The 25,599-nt window shown below is 44.7% G+C and overlaps 1 protein-coding gene across 5 annotated transcripts in view; it reads right to left on the reverse strand.

Moving 5' to 3' along the window:
* The window catches only part of LOC111863763 (proton channel OtopLc), a 48,735-nt gene that overhangs the window by 17,803 nt on the left and 5,333 nt on the right, over positions 1–25,599 (reverse strand). Inside the window, exons 1-3 of one of the 5 annotated variants that reach the window (XM_023850405.2) lie at positions 22,809–22,959; positions 17,512–17,756; positions 1,675–1,854 (exon numbers count right to left, since the gene is read on the reverse strand). In XM_023850405.2, coding sequence (XP_023706173.1) covers positions 1,675–1,854; positions 17,512–17,738 — 407 coding nt within the window. In that variant the 5' untranslated portion in view covers positions 17,739–17,756; positions 22,809–22,959. Of the gene's footprint in view, positions 1–1,674; positions 1,855–10,543; positions 10,673–17,511; positions 17,757–22,808; positions 22,960–25,599 lie in introns of those variants that run through there. The other 4 variants (XM_023850403.2, XM_023850404.2, XM_023850406.2 and 1 more) reach the window with 4 other exon arrangements.

Below are 25,599 nucleotides of genomic sequence, written 5' to 3' on the forward strand. Positions count from 1 at the left end.
CAATTATCACACACTCAGTCCCTGTCTCCACTGCATTGCTTGGTTACAGCTTTCTAGAGCGGACGCTCCTCTCCTCCCGGGCTCACGTCCTCGCAGGCTGGCGACTATCTCACATCAAACTCCTACTTTTCTAACTGCAGTCTCAAGACTATCTAGTAAGTTAAGAGTCACAGCCAGAGTTACTTTACGACTGACGGTTTACCTCCAGTCAGTTCCTCTTGGCTACAAGCCGCTTGAGACTCACGACCAGCAACAGAACATTTGCCACCATAGACGAGAGGATGAGACTATCTTTAACTATTGCTGCTGACCCTGGTCGGCGCATTCATTCTCGGGTCCAAATCCCACGGGACTCAACAACACATTTTACTATCTCAGATTCGAGAATCATACAATCTGGAGGGCCAGGCACCCGTATTTATATCCCCAGGAACAAGGATGGGCCAGTTATACCCCTAGGCACTGGGATCCCTTTTCGTCGCAACCTGGTCCTCGTTATATACCGTATTTACGCATGTATAGGCCGTACATTTTTTGCCAAAAATTCAAGATGAAAACTGGGGTGCGGCTTATATTCGAAATCACACTTCATTTAAAAAAAATTATATTCATAATTAGTAATACAGGGTGTAATACTCCTGAAATAATATTCCAAGAAAATTATTTTTTCTATAATTTGTCTGAAAATTGTGCTGCGGCCTATACACGCACGCGGCCTATACATGCGTAAAGTACGCCATGACATTCGGAACTGACCGCACAGAAAACACAGCTTCCACCACTGCTGTATTCTTTGTTGCCGTCGAAACATTCTTGTTTGCGCAGCCGTTACCTAACAACGGCTCTTGCATAGTTCCTTATTTTTCGGCCATTGCCTAGAACTAGTCTATATGCCACAATATAGATAAAGAGGCATAATAACTCAAGGGTGCACAAATTTCCCATATATATTGCATATAGGAGTCGCCTCCTAGAGCTGGAGCCACGGCAGAACATTTCGGGAGAGAAATCTGTTCATGTCTGGTAACAAAATGACAATGGAACACAGTACGTAAATTCACCAAATATACAGGGTTAGCCTAAAACAAACAGACACTTTCAAAGTTTTACGGAAGGAAGAGTTTTAATAGCATGGCCGAGATACTTACATGGTTTGAAAAGTACGCCATGAAGTTTACATGGGCACACACTTTTACGGTATACAGAACAAAAGACGTGCACTTTAGGTGAGTCCCTCACATGCTCTAGTACAGCTCGTGGGTTTTCAAGTCCCCATATACGAACGTTGTGTTTGTTCACCGAACCACTATTGTGGAATTCGTCACCGAAAACTGCCGGTTAAAGAAATCATTACTTGCTTCATTCCGCTGCTGCGTGTCCATACAGAATGAGAGACGGAGGGTTTTGTCGTTTTCAGTGAGGTTCTGCAATGACTGCAACCGGTAAGGGAACATTCGTAAACGTTTAGGCAAGATATTCCACACAGTCTATTGTGGAACTTGAAACAGATTTTTATGAACACGCCATATTTTATGCCACGTATTTTGATGAATTTTTATGGATAACTTGTTCCATGTAATGAAAGTTTTATACAGGACGGAAACGAAAGTATCACAACAAATATTCCTTTAGACGCAACATACATATTTCAGGGATATCCAATTGAGAACTCACCCGACTGAAGGTGAGTATTTTCCCTGCCGACTGGAGCCGGGTCGCGACGGTCCTTTTTCCTTGGCGCGGCGTGCAGGCGAGGATTGATGAGAGAGCGACTCGGGGCTAACGATCACGGGGGTTGGACTAGCGGGAGACGGGAGCTGCAGGGGCTCGCTACCGGGCAGACCACCCGTCCAGCTGAAAAGACACACCCTGTATGATGTAACAATCGCCAGCGTGAGAATCTCACATGTCACAGAGATCTGTTGTGTTCTTCATGACTAATCCACACGCTCGCGAAATGCCAGGCTCAGGTGTCGCTGAGTACCAGCCCTTCGATCTTAATCCTTAAAAAAAATAAGCCAAGCCAGGTTCCCTTTATACCCTTCGAATTTACCGTCTGATCCTTCGACGCCCATAGTTCAACAGTTGATATTTTTTTCATATTGGCTTAAACTAATGCCGAAACGTCGGTTGAGTGATGATTCTATTATTTTATTTAAATCAAAGGAAATATAACAGATGACACTACGGATTTTATTCCAATATAAAAAGATAAATAAGTAACTTTTAAAAGTAAATTCGATTTAAGTTCTTCGAAGAATGGAGATAGCCATGACGATCACTCCCCGCCCCGCTGGGACTTCAGTGCAAACTGGCAGATGTTCACTGAGATTCGAGGGAAAGTACTGCCTACATATTCAGGGGCACCAAGAAGCTCAGCAAGGAAACAAGGCGTCTCGTTGCTGCATGACACTTGCTTGTTTGCTTCATAGGGTTATCTTGACACTGAAGATGGACGCATCTATTTCTATCGGACTATATAGCGTCGTAAGAACTTCAAATCCAACAGACACATAAGCAGTTTTCTTTTGAAATTAAGTTCAATTTAGAGCGTTTCTTTTAGATATTCTTCGAAAAAATAAAAGTCTTTGGAAAATAAACGGTAATTCTGGCTAAAGGACACAACATCAATATGTCAGTGGGTTAAATGAACCGAGAAGAGTCTGTAAGGTTCGGAAGAACACTCAGCAAAACAGAGTTGGCAGACGTCAGAAAATTTCGAAGTGTCATTTCGTCATTTCCGGTCACGTTCAGACTCCAGGAAGGAGCTAATTGTTTGACGGTGACTGGTCACATGACGGACTCCATCACTGTAGCAACATGTAACTTTGTCCCATCTCTGAGGGTAAGCCATCCCTTGAGTAGGCAGCCTAATACAAGGGATGTCCCTGTTTCCTCAAAGAGGTTGTGGTACCCATCTTAGATTGAGAACAGAACCTAGCAGTGATGACGTAACTATTTTATGAAGAAGAAACATCAAAGATGTTTAAGATTGCCATCATTCAGTTCAGATTTTCTGTACGAAATTTGGATTCAAACGGTTGAGTTGCTTCATGAACATAAAATATCTGCTGCGTGTCGTCTGGGTCAGCAGACCGCAGTGGATCCCTTCGACCCAAGCACTCAGTCAATGGCGGCCATTACTCAATAAAAGTCGTTTAACTTTGGGGAGGAGGCTACTCAATTGCAATAATTAGAAAGCGTTTCTCCGACCACTGTGCAACACTCTTACCGGTTGCTTCTAACACATCCTGTGGCCGAGCAGATTCACTTGGCGGTAAGGTTCCAGACTTTTGTATCTCGGGAGTGCTCGGTTCTAATCTTGACTTGACGTCGGATACAATTAAGTTTATCGTGGTTTCTATCAGGCAAATCACAGGATAATGTCTAATTAGGCCACAACCGTTTTCTTCCAAATTCTTTGTAATATATCATTCATCTGCCATTCTACCGTTTGATGTTATACAGAGTATCCAGGAGGAAAGGCCAGTATTCTGTGAGGTCATAGTATCAGTCACTCTAAGTAAAAAGTGTATATGTGTCCTATTCCGAACTGTTTCCAAGATAGAGTTATTTTACTGTAAAGTTTCAAAATTGTTGATAACGTCAGGTGTTTGTGACTACAGATCGGATTTGGAATGATGAATCGATTTATTGACCACTTACAGGTTGTAAATGATACTAACTACAACAGTATTGTTGATTTCCACACTACAAACCACTCAACACTAAGTTTTCTCAGTCTACTTCCACTAGTCTTTACTTGGTAACAGCTCTCCACAATGCCTATTCCTCTGTAGTGTCTTCACTAGACGTTTCCTGGCAACGAAGCTTATCATTTGAGATTCTTCCGCTTCCGTTGCCCGCTGGTTAACACTCTACATCTTAACCCTCAATTGCACTGCACTCACTCGCTGAAAAAAAAACGCGGTCATATAGCCTCGCAGCGGACCTGCAAAAAAAAAAACACCGCCTCCATCACCTCTCCTATTGTATTATGACGTCACGGCGCACGCGTAAGCTGCGGGCGCTCCATGGCAACGAATGTACGCGCCACGTATCGTGACACCTCCTCTATTGTTGCGTGTGGGCATTACCTAGCAACGGCTGATGTTTACAGAGTCATCTCCCACGAACAGGTCTATACGCCACAATAAGAAAGAGATATTACGTACTGTTTCTAATACCGGTATTTACTGTTCAAGTGACAAAGTTGGTACAGTTTACCTAGCATAATACATTTTCGAAAATTCCACTGTCAATATCAACACAACTGTTGTGAGGGCATGGCGTGTTGCTCGTCTGAGTGTTATCTTGACGTTCCTGTACAGTGTACTGTAGAGTAAAATAGCTCTATCTCGGAAACTGTTCGGAATAGGACACATGTACATCTACACTCTTTTGTTTATAATGACCGACATTACGACCTCCCAGAATACTGATTTTTCCTTGTGGGGCATCATTTATAGTCTAGATACTGAAAACCTCGTACAATAGCCTGCCAAAGAACAAGCAGGTTCAAGAAGCAGTCAGACCAACTGTGGATGTAGTCTGATCACTACAGTAATATTAGCATAATCGCTTGCCATCATCCTTGCACGTCAATACCAGAAAACTGCAACACTAAGCAAATATGGCAGTCTGAAAAAAATCGTCAAAATTTCCGCCACTAGCCCTCCAATTGCGATCTGCACTGCAGAACAATGGAAATGCCAACAGTCGCACATTGTGACGTCAGTAGACACTACGAGGAAGATACGAGGAGGCGCGCTCCGGCTGGCCATCCTTGCTGACTTCAGAGCCGTGAAGACGTTCCTAGTCGGAACAGCCTTGGTGCGGAAACACCATCTCTTGCCGTCAGTGGAAGCAGGGGCTGACTCATTCTGTTTGTGGTCTGACGATTCTGGTTCGCAGCCCAGAAGTACAGAATGGGAGAGACTTTGTTGCCAGGGTGAAGTGAGTCTAGCAGCCACAGTTTCGCGCTGCTGCAGGGCTCAAGTAACAGCTGAAAACTGCTTTCCTTTCCCGTCTCTCTTCTGGCAGGCGCTTCTCTTCCCTTCTTCAGGCTTCTTCATGATAAGTTTCCAGACGTTCTGTCACAACTTGGCCTTGAACAGACACGACACAACTCCAGGACATTATGTGCTTTTCACATCGAATGGATCATCTACGTCCAAGTTAACTTAGGTCTTCTGTCACCTCCTTTCAGTCACACAGAATCGGTAACGCCGGCAACCAACTCAGTGTCATCCCACGCAGCAGTGGAATATAAAGGTAAATTTGTCCCTATGCCATGAAGATGTATGGGGGAGGAACAACTCCACCAATCTTATCTTCGGCACTAGATGGAGTGAGTGGTCAGCTTCACGTCTCTGCCGCTTTACTTCCGCGGAAAGAGCCAACTGTACCCACTTGATAAGAAGCTGGATGGGCCCAAGAACCGGTCTGGAAACCGAGAAGAGAAAAATCTTACACTGCCGGGAATCGAACCCGTAGCCGTCGCTATACCGACTGAGTTATACCGGCTTCATAGCAGTGGAATACTTTGCGAAATGTGAATGGAAAGAACAACAACGACTAACATTAAAAATGAACTTTTTTGAAAGCAAATTTATTATTAGAGTTAGAACAAAAACGACTACAGTGAATTGACCGTGTAAAAAGGCTGCGTTAATTTAGTGTTTTTTATTGCTAGTGGGGTGGGACTAAGTCCCTTGTACTGCGGCCACTTCTGGCCTATTGTACCAGCCCCAGTGATAGGTGAGGGTGATTGAGGAGCAATTGGTGGAATGAAGATTGGCAGGGGAAACCGAAGTACTCGGAGAAAACCTGCCCCAGCGCCACTTTGTCCACCACAAATCCCACTTTACCAGAACCGGGATCGAACCAGGGCCGTCGCGGTGGGAAGCGGCGTCTACGGATTGCAGCGGCGGCGAAACAAGGAAGTCCAGCACAGAGCGCCTATAAAAGTCCTTTTCAGCAGGTGCAAAACATTGAGCTTGGGTGTGTGTCGCCTTCGAACCACCGAGTTCGAAAACTTATGTCTGTACAGGCCTGTCAAAGGAGCGACAAACTGGCGCCGTGACATCTCGAAATTTCCACAGAAACATCGCACTTCTAGCGCAAGACAAAGCAGTCATGGCTCAATTAACGGTCGAATATGAATTCTATACATAGATATAAAATTTAAAAATGGGTAAAAATTAAAATAATATGGCGTATTTACGACATGCGAGAGCTGTTGAGCCGCAGAGGTCTGTGGACACGGTGATTACGCAACAATAAGGAAAGCGGTGTTTTCTCCGTGCCGAGCCGCACCGCACTCGTTGCTACGCAGCGCTGCGGCAAACACATCTCGGCAGCAGCTAATCAACGCATTGCTTGGCATCACATCTGTAGACGCGACAATTAGGTAACAGTGGAGCAAGCTGTATTTTCCGCTTGTGCGATCGAGGGTTTGTAGGTGAGACTGGAATTCCTAAGAAGTAAGTCAGTCAGTTCTCAGTCAGTGTTCGGTGAGAGCCGCGGGAGGAAGAAGACCTGAACGTGTTATTTGAAGGTTTTATGAGTTTAAAGTCAGTGATAGTCAGTGATGGTCATAGTGAGTGACAGGTGAGAAGTCATCCAGTGAAGACTTGTTGTGTGACTTCAAGATATTATGTGTGTTATAGTGCAGTGAGATTGGGAGTGTGTATTTCAGTGAGACTCATATAGCTGCCGTGTTATAAATACGTGAAAACTACAGCAGGTAGACTGAGAAGATTGGCGTGTAGCGAGTGTAAATGGTGTAAACCCGCTATAGTGTAATAATTAAATGTAGTTACGACTAGTGAAGATCCAATAAATCTATTTACCAATCCGAACCCCGTCTCAAGTCGCCCGAACACGTTACAACAAATATAAATACATTTCCAATAATTACGTCAATAATAATAATTAAATTATTTAAAGTGATCCGAAAGAAAACGGCGAAAATATCAGGGCCGTAAAGATTGGCAAGGCTAGCACGAATCAACTCGTGAACAGAATCTGCCTCTCGCCCTCCCTCCACCTCTTCCCCACACCGCATCTTTCGTTAAGTGTGTGACGTTGGCGTCTAACATAAAGGGGATAAGTGGTACACTTTAGTACATAAATACAGCCACGTGTTCGAGTGTGACGATAGACGGGGTTTATATTGGTAATCAGATTTACTGGACTCGTGACTGCGCTTTAGAGATCACTTATCACTCAGACTTGTGTTATCAGTAATGGTTTTCACTGTGCTGTTTGGTAATAACTTCCAATGGCGGACGTTCCTCTGCTCCCAAGTTCACTTCCCCGCAGGCTGGCGGCCATGTCACACCAACTTCCTACTCTACTAACTGCCATCTCAATATTGTCTTGTAAGTCAAAGTCATATTGCGACTGACGGGCGGTCAGTCAGTCAGTCAGTCAGTCTTGGTGTCGAGCCAAATCTGGGGCTTCTGACCAGATATTTATTACTGTTTGACAGTTACGGTTTTGTTATTGTGGGGCGCCCTCTCTGACGAGAGGATGGGTCTGTCTTTTGTCAGAGTCACTGCCTGAAGAAGAAAGTCATTTGTCATAATGTAAATGATATTTACATTTTACATGTTAAACATGCTAATAAATGTATATAAAATATATACAGGCCCTCTGTCAGTCCAGGCTCAGTACAGCATTTTATGCCATATTTCTTTTAGCTTCCGCTACAATGGCAACCTAGTCAATTGAACGGTCGTATGCTTGACCACCGCTGACAGCTGGTCCACTTTATATTGCCCTGATACAGACTGCACAGAAAACACCGCTTCAAACAGTTCTTCTATCGTTGTGTGACGTCGCTATCCACGCGGACCGCACAGAAAACACCTTTCCTCGGTTGCATGCGCATTCGTTGTTGCGCTAATGAGTTTTTTTTACTGTGCCGTAACCTAGTGACGACTCTTTCTTCAGTTACAATGCCACAATACTGACAGTCGTACAATAACCCTTCCAAGAAGCATAGAGAAACGATGAACCAATAGCTCAAGTGTAATTTTGTGCGAAATGACAGGAGACTGGCTGTACGCCAAATGGCTGAAGATGAAAAACAGTCTAGATTCTAAATGGCAGGATGATGGATGAAACATGAAACTGAAAGAATTTTAAAGGAAGTTGTAATGGCCTAATGACACTCTGACGTAAGTTTCCTGGAAGGAGAGAGGAAACCATCAAAAATCCCAACCATGAGAGCCGGTGACACAGCCTTGACTCGAACCCTTGACCACCCAAATACTAGTATAGATCGTTATTTCTAGAGTAACCCACTTCTTTGGCCGCGCCATAGCTCAAGCGGTTAGTCGCTGGCTTCCCACCGCGGCGGTCCAGGTTCGATCCCGGGTTTGGTCAAGTGGGATTTGTGGTGAACAAACTGGGGCAGGTTTTCTCCGAGTACTTTGGTTTCCCCTGCCACTCTTCATTCCACCAATTGCTCCACAATCACCCTCACCTATCATCTGGGGCTGGTACAATAGGCCAGAAGAGGCCGCAGTACAAGGGACTTAGCCCCACCCCAATAGCAATAAAAAAAAAAAGCAAACGCCCCTTACCAATACATTTGTGCGAAATTCAAACTTATTTACACAGGACGTTTCTCTGAAATGTTACCTGTATGACATGCCCTAAGAAACTTGCCTTAAGAAAAAGCTAGTACCAAAATACGCGTACGTGGTAACAACAATGAAGCAGCTAAACCAATGGACGCATGAATATTAATAAAGATTTTAAATATAAAAATCGACAAGGCAAGTTCTGGAATATCGGGAATTGAAATCTGGAGTTTAAATGTTAATACTTAGTGCAGTGTGACAGCTACGTGAAGTGAAATATACCTGATGATGGCCGGTTGCGGTCGAAACATGTAGTGTGAAAGAAGGGGACAAGAACTACAATAAATTGTTACATTTAAGACGGAGTTTGTGTTATACATATAGAAGTGCGGAATGTAACAGGATGCTTAAATATAATATAGTATTCATATGTGTTAAAACCAAATAAATGCAAGAGTCAATGAATCGCCAAATTCAATGACGCATCCTATATTTTGGGGCGCGCACAGATCATGGGGTTTCATTTGGATAAATTTAATAATTATGCAGTTCCAGCTTGAAAGAAGGAAAATCCAAGTCAAATTTATGTTACGATCGACGGTCAGTCGGTCAGTCTATCTTGGTGTCAAGCCGCGGCTGGGGTCCAAGATCTGATTTTTTTACTGCCAGACAGTTGGGGGTTCATTCAAGTGGGTCGCCCTCTCTGACGAGTCTGCCGTTTACAATTGCCGCTAGCCCTGCTGATTATGAAGAATGTTATATTCTGGGATATCATGCCGTGTAGTATTCTGAAGATGGAGGCAATATGTTCCTCCGAAACGTCGGTTGACATTTAATGGACTACATGGTGTTATATCCTAGAAGACAGCACTCTTCCTGAGCAAACGTCGATTAAGGAATTTATCGCTGTTCATTGTGAGAATCATACGAAACACACAAACGCACTGTGTATAAAGTGGTGAGCATTTGAATGCCAAAGTAAGTGGTGCATATAGCTACCGACGTGCTTCTAACAATGAAATCGACATGAGATAAAAATTTCAGACTTTTTGTTTCCTAAGCTGGGACGGCACAAGCAATGAAACTGCCGAATACACAGCGCCGTATAAGGTCGAAGTCCCATTCATCTGAAGTACAAATTCGGTAGGAACCAGGACAGCTCAGAAGTTATACTGAGCAGGCAGAGGGCTGAATGAACGAGGAATCGTGGTTCGATTCCAGGAGTGGATAATATGTATTACTCTCGCCGACGGCCTCCAGCGCGGTTTTGATGTCCGCACAGCCTCCTGGGGTTATTCTTCGGGCCGAACTGTCTGGGCGTGAAGCCGACAGATTACCTCAATCTAGTACCTAGGTTACGTATACGTCTAGCTGTACCTTAAAGATGCGATGGTAATTACGCCGGGTGAAAACTCTCATTTTCCTTTCTACTTGGGAGTTCAGTACGTACACATATCAATTAGGGGGGGGCAAGCGGTAGCGTAGTTGGTTGGGGCACTATCCTACAAGCCGGAAGGTAGCGGGTTCGATTCCGTATGAGGTAACTGGATTTTTCAATTGGCCTAGTTCTTCCAGCCGCACTAAGGGTCTGGGTTCGACCCAGCCTCTAACAGAAATAAGTACCAGGAATCTTTCTGGGGATAAAGGGCGGCCGGCGCGTAAGGTTGACAACTTCACCTCCATCTGTAAGCCGATTATCTAGAAAATGTGAGAGCCTCGACGTCTCACAACCCTATGGGCCTCCACGGTGTATTACAGGAATAGCTTTTTATTCCCCCCTCAATTAATCATTCATCTGACATTCTAACATTTGCCGCTAACACAACAGATATTGGCATCGCCGTGTGTATATGCAACCAGTGTTGTGCAGGGACCAAACCAAGATAGAACTAAGCTGAGGCGCGACTCCTGATGTTGATAGATTTTCATCTATCAGCAGAACTACTAACCTGTCCAGCGAAGTTTCCTTGATCAACATGTCATGTGTTTGGAACTACAAGCCAGTAGAGGCGCCACAGGTCGCTTCTTCCAGGTAGTGTCTTGTTATGACTGCTTGTCACACATTCACGCAGACTGACTGACTGAGGAAGCTGGCCGGCAAGCTGACCGGCCGGACAATTGGTGTCACAATCTTCCAATCAAACGACCGGGCCCACTCTCGTATAATGGTTAGCGCTTGTGATTCCTGTCTGGGAGGTACCACGCTCTAATCTTTTCACTCAGGGTATCCATTCGTTAAAATATGCGAGAGCTCTGTCCTTCCATGTTCACGCCCATCATACAGCTTTCAGACATACAAAAATATGCAGTTGAAAAAAAAAGGGTAAAGTTGTTCCTGTGCTTAATTAGTTAAGTACTCTGCCATGAACACATATTGGGAAGTGAAGGTACAACCCCCACTCACTATTCTTGACCTCGGCACTAGATGGAAGTGAGTGGTCAGCTTCATGCCCCGGCTGCTTTACCGCCGGGGAAAGAGCTCCTGATTCCTATTGGATAGCAGGTTGGGTGGACCCCAGAACCGATCTGGACGACGTGAAGAAGAAAAAAATCTTTCACTGCCGGGAATAGAACACGAGCCGTCCAGCCTTTAGCCCGTCGCTATATTAACTGTGCTATCTCGACTCTGTGCAGTTGATAGAACATCATTAAATAATGCTAGAAACAATCGACTTCCTACGACGGAATGCCAAACTCGATACTTCACTAGAATTTGTTCCGTCTCTCCATATTCACCTTCCCACACTTTCCATGTTGTTCTCAGTTGATAAAATATTGCTGAAGTTCGGACGCGCATGCGACCAGCAAGCGAAGCCTACATCGAGCCCTTGCGCGGGCTGTCAGCGAACTTCCTCGGCGTCTCGCCATTCATGATCGTAAAATTCTATGGTCACATCTGCGTTTGGTACTGCGTCATCAAATAAAAATCATTTGGACACTCAGTGAATGTGTGCGAAACTGAGTGACACGATATATTGTTACAAAGTATGGTTTGGAATTATATACTGTATTTATTGATCACGTTGTAACTACAAATAAATATAACATTATCGCTATTTCCACGCTTTACAAAATCATGCTGTCTTTTCCAGCTTGCAGTGTCTTCACTAGTAGTTGCCTGGTAACGGCTTCTAACAATGGCTATTCCTCTGGTTCCAGACTTAAGTCATCTCTGAACGGCGGTTTCCTTCCAACTAAATTATTCTTGGAGTCGAGTCTTATATTACGACCGACGGTCAGTCGGCCAGTCGGCCAGTCGGCCAGTCTGTCTTGGAATAAAGCACCCACCTGGGGCTTACGACCAGATTTGTATTACTGTCAGACCGCTGCGGGTTTCTTGGTGTGGGGCGCTCTCTCTGACGAGAGGACGTGTCTGTTGTTTACAATTGCTGCTGGCCCTCACCAGCGCAGTCATTCTCGGGTCAGAGTCCCCCACTGTTCCAATACTTTAAAATACAGCCGCTGTAGTTGTAAAGACTTTAGATTTACAGCCGATTGTATATTATATATATTGTATGTATATATTTTAACTTTTAGAACATGTACTTTAATAGTAGTTTCGAACTGTATTGATGTAAAGGTGTCCCTCTGAATATGGTCTTTGATGACCGAAACATGTAAGGGCATGACTAACTGAAATAAGAAAATCATAACCAGTCACACTGAACGTAACTATTTAACTTTCTCATAATACTGGTGTGACGGACCAGATTGAAACAACATTCGCTCCAGGGGGTCCGCGGCATCAAAAAGGTTGGGAAACACTTAACAACTCAAAAACCAACTTTTACACCCAACAGAAATCATCAGAAAGGGAATATAATTACTGTATTTTAAACTAAACTTTTAGGTAAGACAGGGAGAGACAGGACTCTCTGAACTGGTTGATGAGTATGAATGTACCAACGAGATTCAGAAATATTCCACTGTGTGTAATTTATTCGCAATATTTTCAATGGATCTCTAGCTGTTCCATTATGTTAGACAGGCGTATTGCCCAGCAGGTTGGATGGAGATAGTATGCTTATTTTTACAACTTCGAATGAAAAAAAAAAAGTGACTCTAACAAACACGACCACAATAATAAGTACACACAAACATGCTACATATGCAGGATTTCATGTTCTCACAGCGGTGGGTACGAAGAGTTCTGTCTTCTGGGATAACACAGCACAGTCCGTTAAAAGTCGACAGACGTCCCAGAGGAAGCTCTACTTGCCAACTGTTTTCACGCTGGTTTCTTGCTTGGCTCATTCTTCGACCCTGAAGGTAGAAGCGACATGTTTCTCCGAAACGTCGGTTCACTTTCAACGGACTACACGGCGTTAGGAACGCCACTGTGGTCTAGTGGTCAGAGTTCCTACCGACAGATCCAGAGGTGTCGTCGGGTTTGATTCCCGGCGCTACCAGAATTTTTTCTGAGAAGTAGTGGGTCTGGAACGGGGTCCACTCAGCCTCATAAGGATAACTGAGCGGCTATTTCAAGGAAATGGGGGGTTCCAGTCTAGAAAACCGAAATTAACTGCCGTGGGGATTCGTTTCGCTGACCACGCGACACCATCTATCCGCAAAAGTTGTCACTAAACTTCGCCAAGCGGCGGTAGCTCGGTCGGTATAGTTCGCTTGCGAACTAAAATCACGGAGTTAAGTTCATACACGGCGTTATATCCAAGAAAATAGACGTCTTCAAACATGCTGCATGTTATGGGTCTCTGACGTAACAACTAATACATCAGCACGCTTTAAATCTTTAGGCCTATGAAGACCTGTCGCGGATATTCCAAAACAAAATTCCACCCTCATACTTTTACGTATTTTCAAATTTGTTTTGACATTTTTCTTCATATTCTAGACTACTTTTCCTCGGAATCACGTCACCAGATATAGTTATCCAAGACTTTCAAGCTCCAAGTTCGTATATTAATCCCGTCAAAACTCTGGTTCCTACCTCACAGAAAATACCTTGATCTCCACTACAAAGAACAATCCGTTAACGATATTCAATGGAAGAAATAATGAAACACATGTTTACACCGTGTGAACGGTCAAACAAGATAAGTTAAAGTGTCCCTTTGCTTAATTAATTAAACACCACACCATGAAAACCATTCTTGACCTCGGCACTAGACAGAGGTTAGTGGTCAGCTTCATTCCGCGGCTACCTTAACCCCGGGGAACGATCACCCATTACCCAGTGCGTATGAGGCTGGGTGGGCCCCAGAGCCGATCTGGACACTTGAAAAACAGAAAAAATCTCTTGCCCCTGGCAGGAACCGAACGTCGGCTGTCCAGCCCCTAGCTCGTCGCTATACCTACTGAGCTATCCTTGATCAAATGAAGTGGTATATATAATTACCACTGTGCTTAAAGAGGTAAATCGCTTATAGCTCAGCTAACAACCTCTGCATCTGTGGATGACAGTCCAAGCGTTAATGCGTGACAGTATAAGTTCAATTTGATACTCCTCACGGCATGGGAAACTTTAGTTTGTGGAGTTGGCTGCGTTCGATACAAATAGACATGGCAACGTCGCGCAGCGAGGGAGTTGCTAGGGACCTTTAACCTGTAAAGGCTATACTATTTCTGGTTCAGCGATACGGTGCTCATTTGTTCCTGGGTCATTAGGCGATGATTATAAATACTGACCTGGAGGCGAGGGGCGAGTTAGGACTTCGCTTCTGCAGCTGACAAGGGCGTTTGAGGGCGACAGTGCGCCCTCAGAGAAGCATGATCTTGCGACCTCCCGTCCCTCCGTTTTCTGTTCAAAGAAACGCCCTTGCAACTGTCACGCGTATGTGGGACTACAGACGGGGATTGGGCTGGTAACTGGATTTATTGACCTCTTACGTATCGTAACTACAAGTAACCATAGCGCTATTGCTAATTCTGTCACTCTGCAGTTCAGTATAGGTTACGAGTAAGTCTTCCGGTAACGGCTTCCAAAGCTGGACGTTCTCCTTCCTCTGGGTTCGTGAACTGTCCCCTGCCTTAGCTACCGGCTTCTCACAGCAACAGCTCACAAGAACTGCACTGCAGCAGTCCTATAACTCACTCCACTCCACTCCACTGACTCCCAGGCTGGTGACCATCTCACACAAACCCTACTCTTCTCACTGCCGCCTCAAGACTATCTCGTAATCGCAGCTGCTACTCGTTATATAGCCTCGGCAGGGACCGCATAGAAAACATTTCTCCCAACAGTTATATTGTTGCATTATGTAGCCGTCGCAAGGACTGCGCAGGGAAAACTCTTTCTCAGTTACTCCACTGTTGTTTGTTATGAATCTGTTGCGGTCATTACCTAGCAACAGCCGTTGTTTACATAGCCATCAAATAGCAACAGCTGTTGTATAGCTGCTTATTTCACGGTCGTTGCCTAGCAACAGGTCTAGATGCCTCAATAGGAACAAAAACAAAAAGAGTACGAAACATAAAATCACATAACCGAAAAGCTGTCTTGGTTTTAAATCGTTTTATATTTTTAATTGTGAATGTCAAACGATGCAAGTATACCGTTATCGCCAAGTTCTGAACTGGCCGTTGTCACGCACTGACCACGCAGTCGCTGTTTGCGCCCATTTACTGGCTGCACTCCTGTCGTTTGGAGCTGGGATAGCTCAGTTGATATAGTGATTTGGAGGGGAGACCGAGGAATTGAGGTTCTGTTCTCGGCAGGTGCAAGAGAATGGTCTCCTTTCCGTAAAGCCCAGACTGGCCGTGAGGACCACACATCTTCCTATCCAATGGGTACATGGGTGCTTTCCCCGGGGGATAAAACGGCAGGGGCGTGAAACTGACAAACTCACTACTGTCTAGTGCCGAGGTTAAGAACAATGGAGCTGTAACTAACGCCACTCTCCCATACGTCTCAATGGCGAGGTGCTGAATTGATTAGGCCAAGCAATTATTCTACATTCACTTTTACTTCTGCGATCCACAAGCACAACGCGGAGTTTTGCATGCTAGTGACATCTGGAGTAATTATAAGAAGCTTGCTATAATATAGGGAGCGGAATTAGCTCAGTCGGTATGGCGACTGGCTACGAGGTGGATGACCCGGGTTCGATTCCTGGCATGGCAAGATTTTCCTCTTCTCCACAGCGTCCAGACCCAGTCTCCTATCCAATGGGTACCGGCGGCTGTTTTACTTGGGACAAAGCGGCCTGGGTGTGAAGCTGACCACTCACCTCCATCTAGTGCCGAGGTCAAGAATCTTGGGGCTATATACCTGCGCTCTCTAACACGTCTTCATGACGTAGTGCTTAATTAAGTAAGCACAGGAACAACTTTTACCTTCACCTTTTACTTTTTTATTATAACAGCCTAAAGGTCCGCAAATACGCTTGAGATATTCGGAAATGGTTTCGGAAAGTCTGAGGACGTGGTATTTACGCTTGCGCGGTGGCTGCCGTGGGCGGCTGTCACTTTGCTCATTCACAAAGCAGCTCTGGTAGGTAACAGGTTCCAGCATACGGTCGTGTGGGCAGGCATGAACACAGAGAGAACTTGATGCTTCAATGAGCGTAATCTCTTGCGCAGAACGCGATGCGCGTTAGCAACTCACAGGAGAGCCTAGCAATTCACTCCGTCCGTCTATACGCATGAATCGCTGAATGGATTATAATGAAATTTGATATTGGAGTATTTCGACAAAAATTATGGACACGTTCAAATTTTATGTTACACAGGGGAAGAATAACGAACATTTTACATGAAAACCTACATGTGTATCTGCTGGCATCGCGAGCGTAACTTGTCACAAGCCTGTCAAGGGTGAAACATGTTTTGAACAAAAATTACGGAGATTTACTCACGATTTACACCCAGCGGAGTTTATCAAGACAACCAAACAAAAACATCATTATGCGTATATTTTCGTAACCCACCCTAGGATTAGCGACATGTCTTACCCTCGATAACGAAACAAACATTCCTCCCACCTCAATTTTAAGGTAAGGTAAACTTTTCCCTATATTTTTCTAATTGAGCACTATGTCATGATGGCGTATTGGGGAGTGAATGTATACACTTCTTCTTGACCTCGGCACTAGTTAGGGGTGAGTTGTCAGTTTCACGCCTCGGCCGCTTTACCTCCGAGGAAAAAGCACCCGGAACCCATTGGATATGAGATTGGGTGAAACCCAGAGCCGGTTTGGACGACACGCAGAAGAGAAAATTTTTTACCCTACCGGGACTCGAACTCCGACCTCTCGGTCGTCCAGCCCGTAGCCATTTGCTATGGCGACTGCGCTATCCCGGCGTTCCACATCTGAATTTTATTTAATTATAATATAATTAATGTTACACCGAAATGTTTTATTACCTGTCGCATTTGAGGTTATTTCAACGGGGAAGAGGTGTGAGAGTACGATCTTCCGGCATGTAATGCCGTGAAGTTTACGTAGCTCACTCTTCGACTTTGAAGATGGAGGCATTTGGTACTTTCGAAACGTAGGCGGATTTCTATCGAACTACGCGGCATTAGAACCAAACGACAGTACTCTTCTTCTGTTCTCGATCACGCGGAAAGAAATGCTTCAGTTGTTTCGGCAACAGATTTCAAATTAAGAACACCACAAAATAAATTCTCTTTCAATGTACAGCGCACGTGTTTCAGCCTTGGTGTATTTGTTGAGCAAGAGGTGGAAAGACGCACTTGTAGTAAAGGCATTTATCAATGATTTTTAATGAAATCAACGGTTTCAAGCTGTTCGTAAGAGAAGCTATTATTCACGGATTGGAAATCAGGGGGCATTAAAAGGGTAAAAGTGCCAGAATTGTTACTCTATGCGAACATTCCCTAACGTGTTTTCCTCTTGCGGTAAGGGTAGCAAAGCATTAAACTGACGCGGCTGTACACTACCACCTCCAATCCTTAAGTGTCCCATCCATCCCGCAAGGAAACAAGATCACGTACCTCTGAGTATCCTCGTCGGCAGCCAGTATATCCTCCGGCTCGGTGGCCTCAGGCGGAGGCGGCAACGTCTCGTCATCTCCGTCCCCATGGGGAGGAGCGGCAGCCCCTGAGATTACTTCTTCAATATCAGAGTCGATGCCTTGAGCGAAATCCATGTAGAAGGAGTCGCGCGAGTCGCTAGATCGCCGCCGCAGCTTGAGGCTCAGGTCGGGCGAGCTGTCCTCCATCGCCCATCACAACGTGTCCTGCAACATGACGTATGTATTATACAGCGCATCAACACGTGTCCTGCAACATGACGCAGTGTCATGTAACGAATCACATAATATGTTCTGCAACGCATTACAGCGTGTTCTGCAGCATGACGCATGTTATGTAGCGCATCAACACGTGTCCTGCAACATGACGCAGTGTCATGTAACGAATCACATAATATGTTCTGCAACGCATTACAGCGTGTTCTGCAGCATGACGCATGTTATGTAGCGCATCAACACGTGTCCTGCAACATGACGCAGTGTCATGTAACGAATCACATAATATGTTCTGCAACGCATTACAGCGTGTTCTGCAGCATGACGCATGTTATGTAGCGCATCAACACGTGTCCTGCAACATGACGCAGTGTCATGTAACGAATCACATAATATGTTCTGCAACGCATTACAGCGTGTTCTGCAGCATGACGCATGTTATGTAGCGCATCAACACGTGTCCTGCAACATGACGCAGTGTCATGTAACGAATCACATAATATGTTCTGCAACGCATTACAGCGTGTTCTGCAGCATGACGCATGTTATGTAGCGCATCAACACGTGTCCTGCAACATGACGCAGTGTCATGTAACGAATCACATAATATGTTCTGCAACGCATTACAGCGTGTTCTGCAGCATGACGCATGTTATGTAGCGCATCAACACGTGTCCTGCAACATGACGCAGTGTCATGTAACGAATCACATAATATGTTCTGCAACGCATTACAGCGTGTTCTGCAGCATGACGCATGTTATGTAGCGCATCAACACGTGTCCTGCAACATGACGCAGTGTCATGTAACGAATCACATAATATGTTCTGCAACGCATTACAGCGTGTTCTGCAGCATGACGCATGTTATGTAGCGCATCAACACGTGTCCTGCAACATGACGCAGTGTCATGTAACGAATCACATAATATGTTCTGCAACGCATTACAGCGTGTTCTGCAGCATGACGCATGTTATGTAGCGCATCAACACGTGTCCTGCAACATGACGCAGTGTCATGTAACGAATCACATAATATGTTCTGCAACGCATTACAGCGTGTTCTGCAGCATGACGCATGTTATGTAGCGCATCAACACGTGTCCTGCAACATGACGCAGTGTCATGTAACGAATCACATAATATGTTCTGCAACGCATTACAGCGTGTTCTGCAGCATGACGCATGTTATGTAGCGCATCAACACGTGTCCTGCAACATGACGCAGTGTCATGTAACGAATCACATAATATGTTCTGCAACGCATTACAGCGTGTTCTGCAGCATGACGCATGTTATGTAGCGCATCAACACGTGTCCTGCAACATGACGCAGTGTCATGTAACGAATCACATAATATGTTCTGCAACGCATTACAGCGTGTTCTGCAGCATGACGCATGTTATGTAGCGCATCAACACGTGTCCTGCAACATGACGCATGTGTCATGTAGCGCATCAACACGTGTACTGCAACACGACGCACGTGTCACGTAGTGCATCAACACGTGTCCTGCAACATGACGCGTGTTATGTAGCGCATCAACACATGTACTGCAACACGACGCACGTGTTATGTAGCGCGTCAAAAGGTGTCCTGCAACACATTACAGCGTGTTCTGCAACATGACGCATGTTATGTAACATATCACTACGTTTTCTGCAATATGATCCATGTGTTATGTAGCGCATCAAGACGTGTCCTGCAACACGACGCACGTGTTATATAACGCATCACCATATCCTGAAAAATTATGTACGTTATGTAAGACATCACCATGTGTCATGTAACATAATATATGTGTTATATAACACACGTCTCTCGCAACGCTATGCACGTGTTACGTAACACATCGCCACGTGTCCTACCAAAATGTTCGTGTTAATAACACATCACCGCGTGTCATGGAACACAACGTGTAGTCACGGTACAGAATAAAAATATTCGAATAAGTTTAACTTTCAAGTATTCTGTCTTCTGGGGTATAACGTCGTGAAGTCCGGTGAAAACCAACGTTTCGAAATAAAATATTGCCGCCATCTACAGAGTAGAAGAGTAGGCCAAGCAAGGCACCAGCATGAAGGAGGCAGGGCACTAATCTATCGCCATCAGAACTTCTCTTCATGATTTTGAATGGCAGAAGTTCATGGTGGCTGGACTAATCACTGTATCGCTTGTGATATTTCACACTTTGAACACTTACGTCTTTTTTTGTATTATGGGTTATTTAAGATAAGTCTGTGATTACATAAAATACTGGAGAATATAAGAAGCAAACTTAAGGTATCATAATGTATTTTGTATGTCTGTCCTTTTTGAAGTTTTGAGCCCGTTGACAAAACTTTACAAAACGTGGTATGGATATTATGCCATTTCCATGTCGTAATTTTTAATTTAATACAATTAGTAACATAGAGCCGGAATATCGCAGTCGGCATAGCGACTGGCTACGGGCTGGAAGACCAAGGGGTCGGAGTTCGAGTCTCGGTGGAGGAAAGAATTTTTACTTCTCCATGTCGTCCAGACCGGCTATGGGACCCACCCAGCCTCCTATCTAATGGGTACCGGGAGGGATCTTTCCACAGTGGGTAAAGTGGCCGGGGGGTGAAGCTGACTGCTCACTTCCAAACAAGTGCTGAGGTCAAGAAAATCTGGATCTATACATCCATTCCCCCATACGTCTTCATAGCGTAGTGTTTAATTAGTTAAGTACAGGGGTAAATTTACATTTTACAATTAGTTATATCAATAGACCTTCGACAAATACGATACTGTAGCTACTCTTTCTGGAGAATATACAACTATACGGAGCCCTATAGCTTTTCTTTAGTTTACAGTTTGATGGAGATAACTATACGGAATTTGGTAAGCCGACGAATTGTGAATATACTCACATGCTATCTTATAAGCATGGTGACGTTGCGAAAGTTTGAGGTAGTATTCGTTAAAACAAACGTGGACAGAATACAGGTCTATTTCAGTAATAAGGAAAACGTGAAAAAACATTACAATAAAAAAGTTAAAACTATCCCTGTAACAGGCTGCGGAGGCCCATAGAGTCGTGAGACGTCGAGGCTCCTACATTTTTGTAGCCAATCGGTTCAGAGATGGCGGTGAGGTTGTCAGCCTTATGCGCCGTCCGCTCTTTACCCCCCGGAAGATTCCTGGTACTCATTTCTGTCAGAGGCTGAGTCGACCCCAGGGCTATAGTGCGGCTGGAAGGATTAGTTAAGTTGAAAAAATCAAATTACCTCATCGGGAATCGAGCTCGCGACCTTCTGGCTTGTAGCATAGTGCCCCCACCAACCTCCTTAGTGGTTTCTAACAGAGATATGTATTTATATTCTCCCCAAATAAATTAACACCATCAGCGTGTATCAGAAGCTGATGTGTCCCATTCAATTCTAATCCTTCCTGGTTCTGCTGGACTTGCCCATTAGCACCGGAATCATTAAAGTGGATCAGATTCCAATGCGCCAGGCTGACATGGTCCCGCTCCATTAGCTCTACACATTACTGCATTAAGGGGCATGAGGTGCACGGGGGCGCGGAGGGATACGCTTCTAGCACTAAAAGCGCTCATGTAGGAGATTTGAATGTGGTCCAAGAGAAAAGTAAGTACTCCGTGAAGTTCGCCAATTGCTGCCTGCATTACATGACACAGTCGTCACAAACAAGGGCAATGCCAGACGAGGGTGGCAAGACAGGCATCTGCCCCTTCCCCTGGATTTTTGAAATATAAAATACTTTAAGAAAAAAAGGGAATATATAAACATTAATACGGTAATTATAATAAAAATACTGTATTTTTCTATCGTGGGTATTTTAACACAATCAGCAGAAGCAGTCTTAAACGAGTTAAATGTAAGTTTGTAAGGAAATTCAGTTCCTTGACTGATCTCTTGTGTGCCAGCAAGTGGAACTGTGAACTACCGAACAGAAAAGTTGATAACAGCCCATAGGAGACTACAGGTCCAACATCAGTCAAAGCGGATAAACACTACTTCCTTAAACAGCACTTACGGCTTCCTTGTAATGGAGGGAATGTGTGTTTGCTGTATGCAGTCTCTGGGATGTGACGCCGTAGAATCTGATAGAATATTGCTGATATTTCGAAGGAACATACCTCCTCCATTTTCTATACTGAAGATGGATGCAGTACGCTTATCCGAAACACCAACACACTTCTACCAAACTATACGGTGTCAGGTTCCGGATACAGTGACTGCAGTGATCCAGCACTGCCTCCAATGTTTGCCGCAAAAATCATACGAAAGGCTTGAATCCGCTCTGAGAGCAAAGTGCTACCACGCTTAGGGCTAGAAGACCGTTGAAGGGCGTTCGTCTTACTGCAGAGGCACACATATTCTGCACGGCGTCCAGAATCCTTCTGTGGCCCATCACCTTTTAATTCAATGGATCCCATGGGACCCACTGAATGGGGCAGGGGCGTGAAGCTAACCACTCATCTCAATCTACTGCCGAGGTTAAGAATATTTGGAGCCATAATTCCAATCCCTCATACGTCTTTATGACGCATTAAAAGAATATAGACAAGTTTACCTTTATACCAGTGTAAGATCTCATACACTCTTGCCTATTCAAACCTGCTCTGAAGTTCACCCCACTATATTCTGGGCCCTGAATGATACTTTTTATGGTTTTCCTCAGTCCTTCCGTGCAAAAGCTCGGATATTACGTATCTCAAATTGACCACGATCACATCCTTTTGTAATCTACGAAGCTCCTTAGTGCACTAAACATGAAATCATTCGATGCCATGTAATCCGAGGGCTGACATCGTTCTTAAAGCACAAAATAAAGAAAATGCTCACAATTTCGCAATCTACTCCTCTGAGAAACATTATAATATTACCGTTCCATCTATGCCTAGATTTTCCAGACGAATTTCCGCTCCGTTCAGGACTTCCAGTACACAACATAATGTACTTATTTTCTGTTTTCCCACATGTGCTACAAATCCTGCCCACCCAATTACATCCCTGATGACAGAACAGCCCAACAGTAGAATCATTCAACTCACCTGCGACACCGACGGGCTACTGGACTAGCTGTCCGGCCGGGCGGCAAGCACCATGGTGCACTTCAGCGCGACAACTGACTAGCGCGAGGCGTGTGAGGGTGAGAATTGGGGGAGCCACCACGTCAGCACACCCTGCCGGCAGCTGCTCAAACTACAGATAGGCGAACCACGTTCCGGCCGTCTACATCGTCTTCTGACAAACCATTATATTTAATTACTTATTGTTTGTTTAACGACGCTAGCAGTAGTTCAAACTATGCCTGCATAATGGTAGAATGATTAGTGAACTGGAAAAGACGCCGAAGGAACCGGTCGTGTCTAAATCTGCAAGGGCCTGACGTCATCTAGTACAATACACGTTAGTACAGAGGCAACGCTTTAGGTTTATATGCATGAGGTGCCCAGTTCAAATACAGAGCGAAATAATTTGTCATGAATTTCTTTGTTTTTCCTCAGTCCCTTCAGATAAATGCAGCAATACTACTTCAATTTTACCAAGACCTTTTCCTTCCAAATCCTTTCCGATTTATCCTACTACCCAACGCTCTACACTCGCATTACTGAAAACGTCGTTAATAAATCAAGAAAAATCTACAAAAAAAGTCAGTGAAAAAGGTAAATTTCCGGGGAGAGAATCGAAGCAGGGTCCCCGCAGTACGAAGCATGAGTTCTACACGCTTGATGGCGGACCGGCTACTCAGGGAACGGATGACCACAGGCGCTGCCCCGACCGGGAGTACCCGGATCGTCAACCTGACAGACCAATCACCATACACGTACTCTGCTCCCGAACAGAATGCCTGCAGCTCTACCACCAGTCCCCCTATACGCTTTACGGCGTGATACTTAATCAGTAGGACAGTTCTAAAGTAAAATTAAAATTTTTAAATGCGCATAGTGGTGGGTGGAGTCCAGCTGGGTCCACTGGGAACGTCGGCCACTGAATGGCCTAGTGTACCTGCCCCGGGTGCTTATGATGATGGAGAATTTGGTGGAATGAAGATTGTCAGGGGAAACCGAAGTACTCGGAGAAAATCTACTCCAGCGCCACTTTTTCCACCACAAATCCCACTTGACCAGACCCGGACTCGAACACGGGCCGCCACGGTGGGAAGCCAGGGACCACCCGCTTGAGCTATGGCGCGGCCGAGTTCTAAACTAACTATATTATTCTGTACTGATTTGGAACTTGAGCTCTCTGTGTAAGACGAGAACACAGACTGTTTTTTTTTCACAGCGGACGTTAAAACAGAAAATCTGGATTCAAGAGAGATGAAATAACAAAGTAGTGGAGAATTACATAATGAGCAGCTCCAAAACTTCCACTGTTGATAAAATAAGCCATATTTCCTAGGTCACTCGTGGGATTAACTGGACATACAGAACGAGTGGGATAAAAGGCAAATGCATGCAAATGCCTGGATGATAACGGATATGAAAGTGCCGATTGCATTAATCTGGCTCAGGCGGCAAAACGTTTACTCACGCAAAAGCAAAAGCAGGCATTCACACGGCTCCCAGGTCATGAGATGGAAAAATACGGTCACGATTCCGGCGGAACTCGGAACCAAGAATTACTATTCTGGCGAGGACCAGCAAAAATTTACCCGACCCGATAATTTTCTTCTTTTCCGCCCCGGGAGCAAACGGAGACAGAATAAGATAACTGAACTTAACGCGAAATGAGCGAAGCGAGAAACAACATTTGCGGCTTTTATGGCGGCGAACAACCACGTCGTGACCTTCCGGTTAATGACACAGTGCAGTCTGATAGCTGGATATCAACCTTCCGGAGGAAAACACTACCGCCTTCTTCAATGTGCTGGAAGGCCGTGCCATTGCTCAGGCGATTAGTCGCCGGCTTCCGGCCGCGGCGTCCCGGGTTCGATCCCAGGTCAGATCATGTGGGATTTGTGGTGTATAAAGTGACACTGGGGCAGGTTTTCTCCTGCCAATTCTCATTCTACCAACTTCTCCAGATCCATCATCATCCGGGGCTAGTATAATAGGCCAAACAGTAGCCGACTAACAAGTGGACCCAGCCTCACCCCACCCCACCCCACCCCACGAAAAAAGAAAAAAAAATATATATATACATAAAGAGGTAATGGAAACGACAATACGAAACTTCACTGTTATGAGAATTTCAAATCTACAGAAATGAATACCAGGAACATTCCTGGAGGTAAAGGACGGCCGGCGCGTAAGGCTGAAAACCTCATAGTCATCTATGAGCCAATTGTCTAGATTGACGATGTCTCATCCATATGGGCCTCCACGGCCTGTTACAGGGATAGCTTTACCTTAACAAAGAATATTCTTGAAGCCATATACCGTTCTTGGCCGTGGAACGCTTGGGCCAGGATAGGGACGTTGGATGGACGAATACTGTCTGATCCTCACCTGAGGGGGGGGGTACGGGTTATACCTCCTCCTCCACATTATTTATGGCTTCTATACTATACAAAATCTAGATCTGTTTACTCTTCATAATTCGTCTCAATTAATTTGCATATCTGATGATGGTCGCACGAAGACCGAAACATTTCGTATCAAAACACGCGAACCCTTCATCTACCAACAGTCAGATCGACACAGCAGAGCTCAACCTGCTCGACACCTACAAAAAAAAAATATATAAAAAAATATGATAATTAGACAGCAACTGATAACATAGCATTATCCCCGTAATCAACCAAGCTGCAGTTACTAGGGCACTATAAAAATTTAAACATATTAGTTTTAATTTTTTTACGGGATATTTATGACTCAGATATTTAAAATCTGATAT

Source organism: Cryptotermes secundus, unplaced genomic scaffold (assembly GCF_002891405.2).
Source record: "Cryptotermes secundus unplaced genomic scaffold, Csec_1.0 scaffold572, whole genome shotgun sequence".
NCBI lineage: Eukaryota > Metazoa > Arthropoda > Insecta > Blattodea > Kalotermitidae > Cryptotermes > Cryptotermes secundus.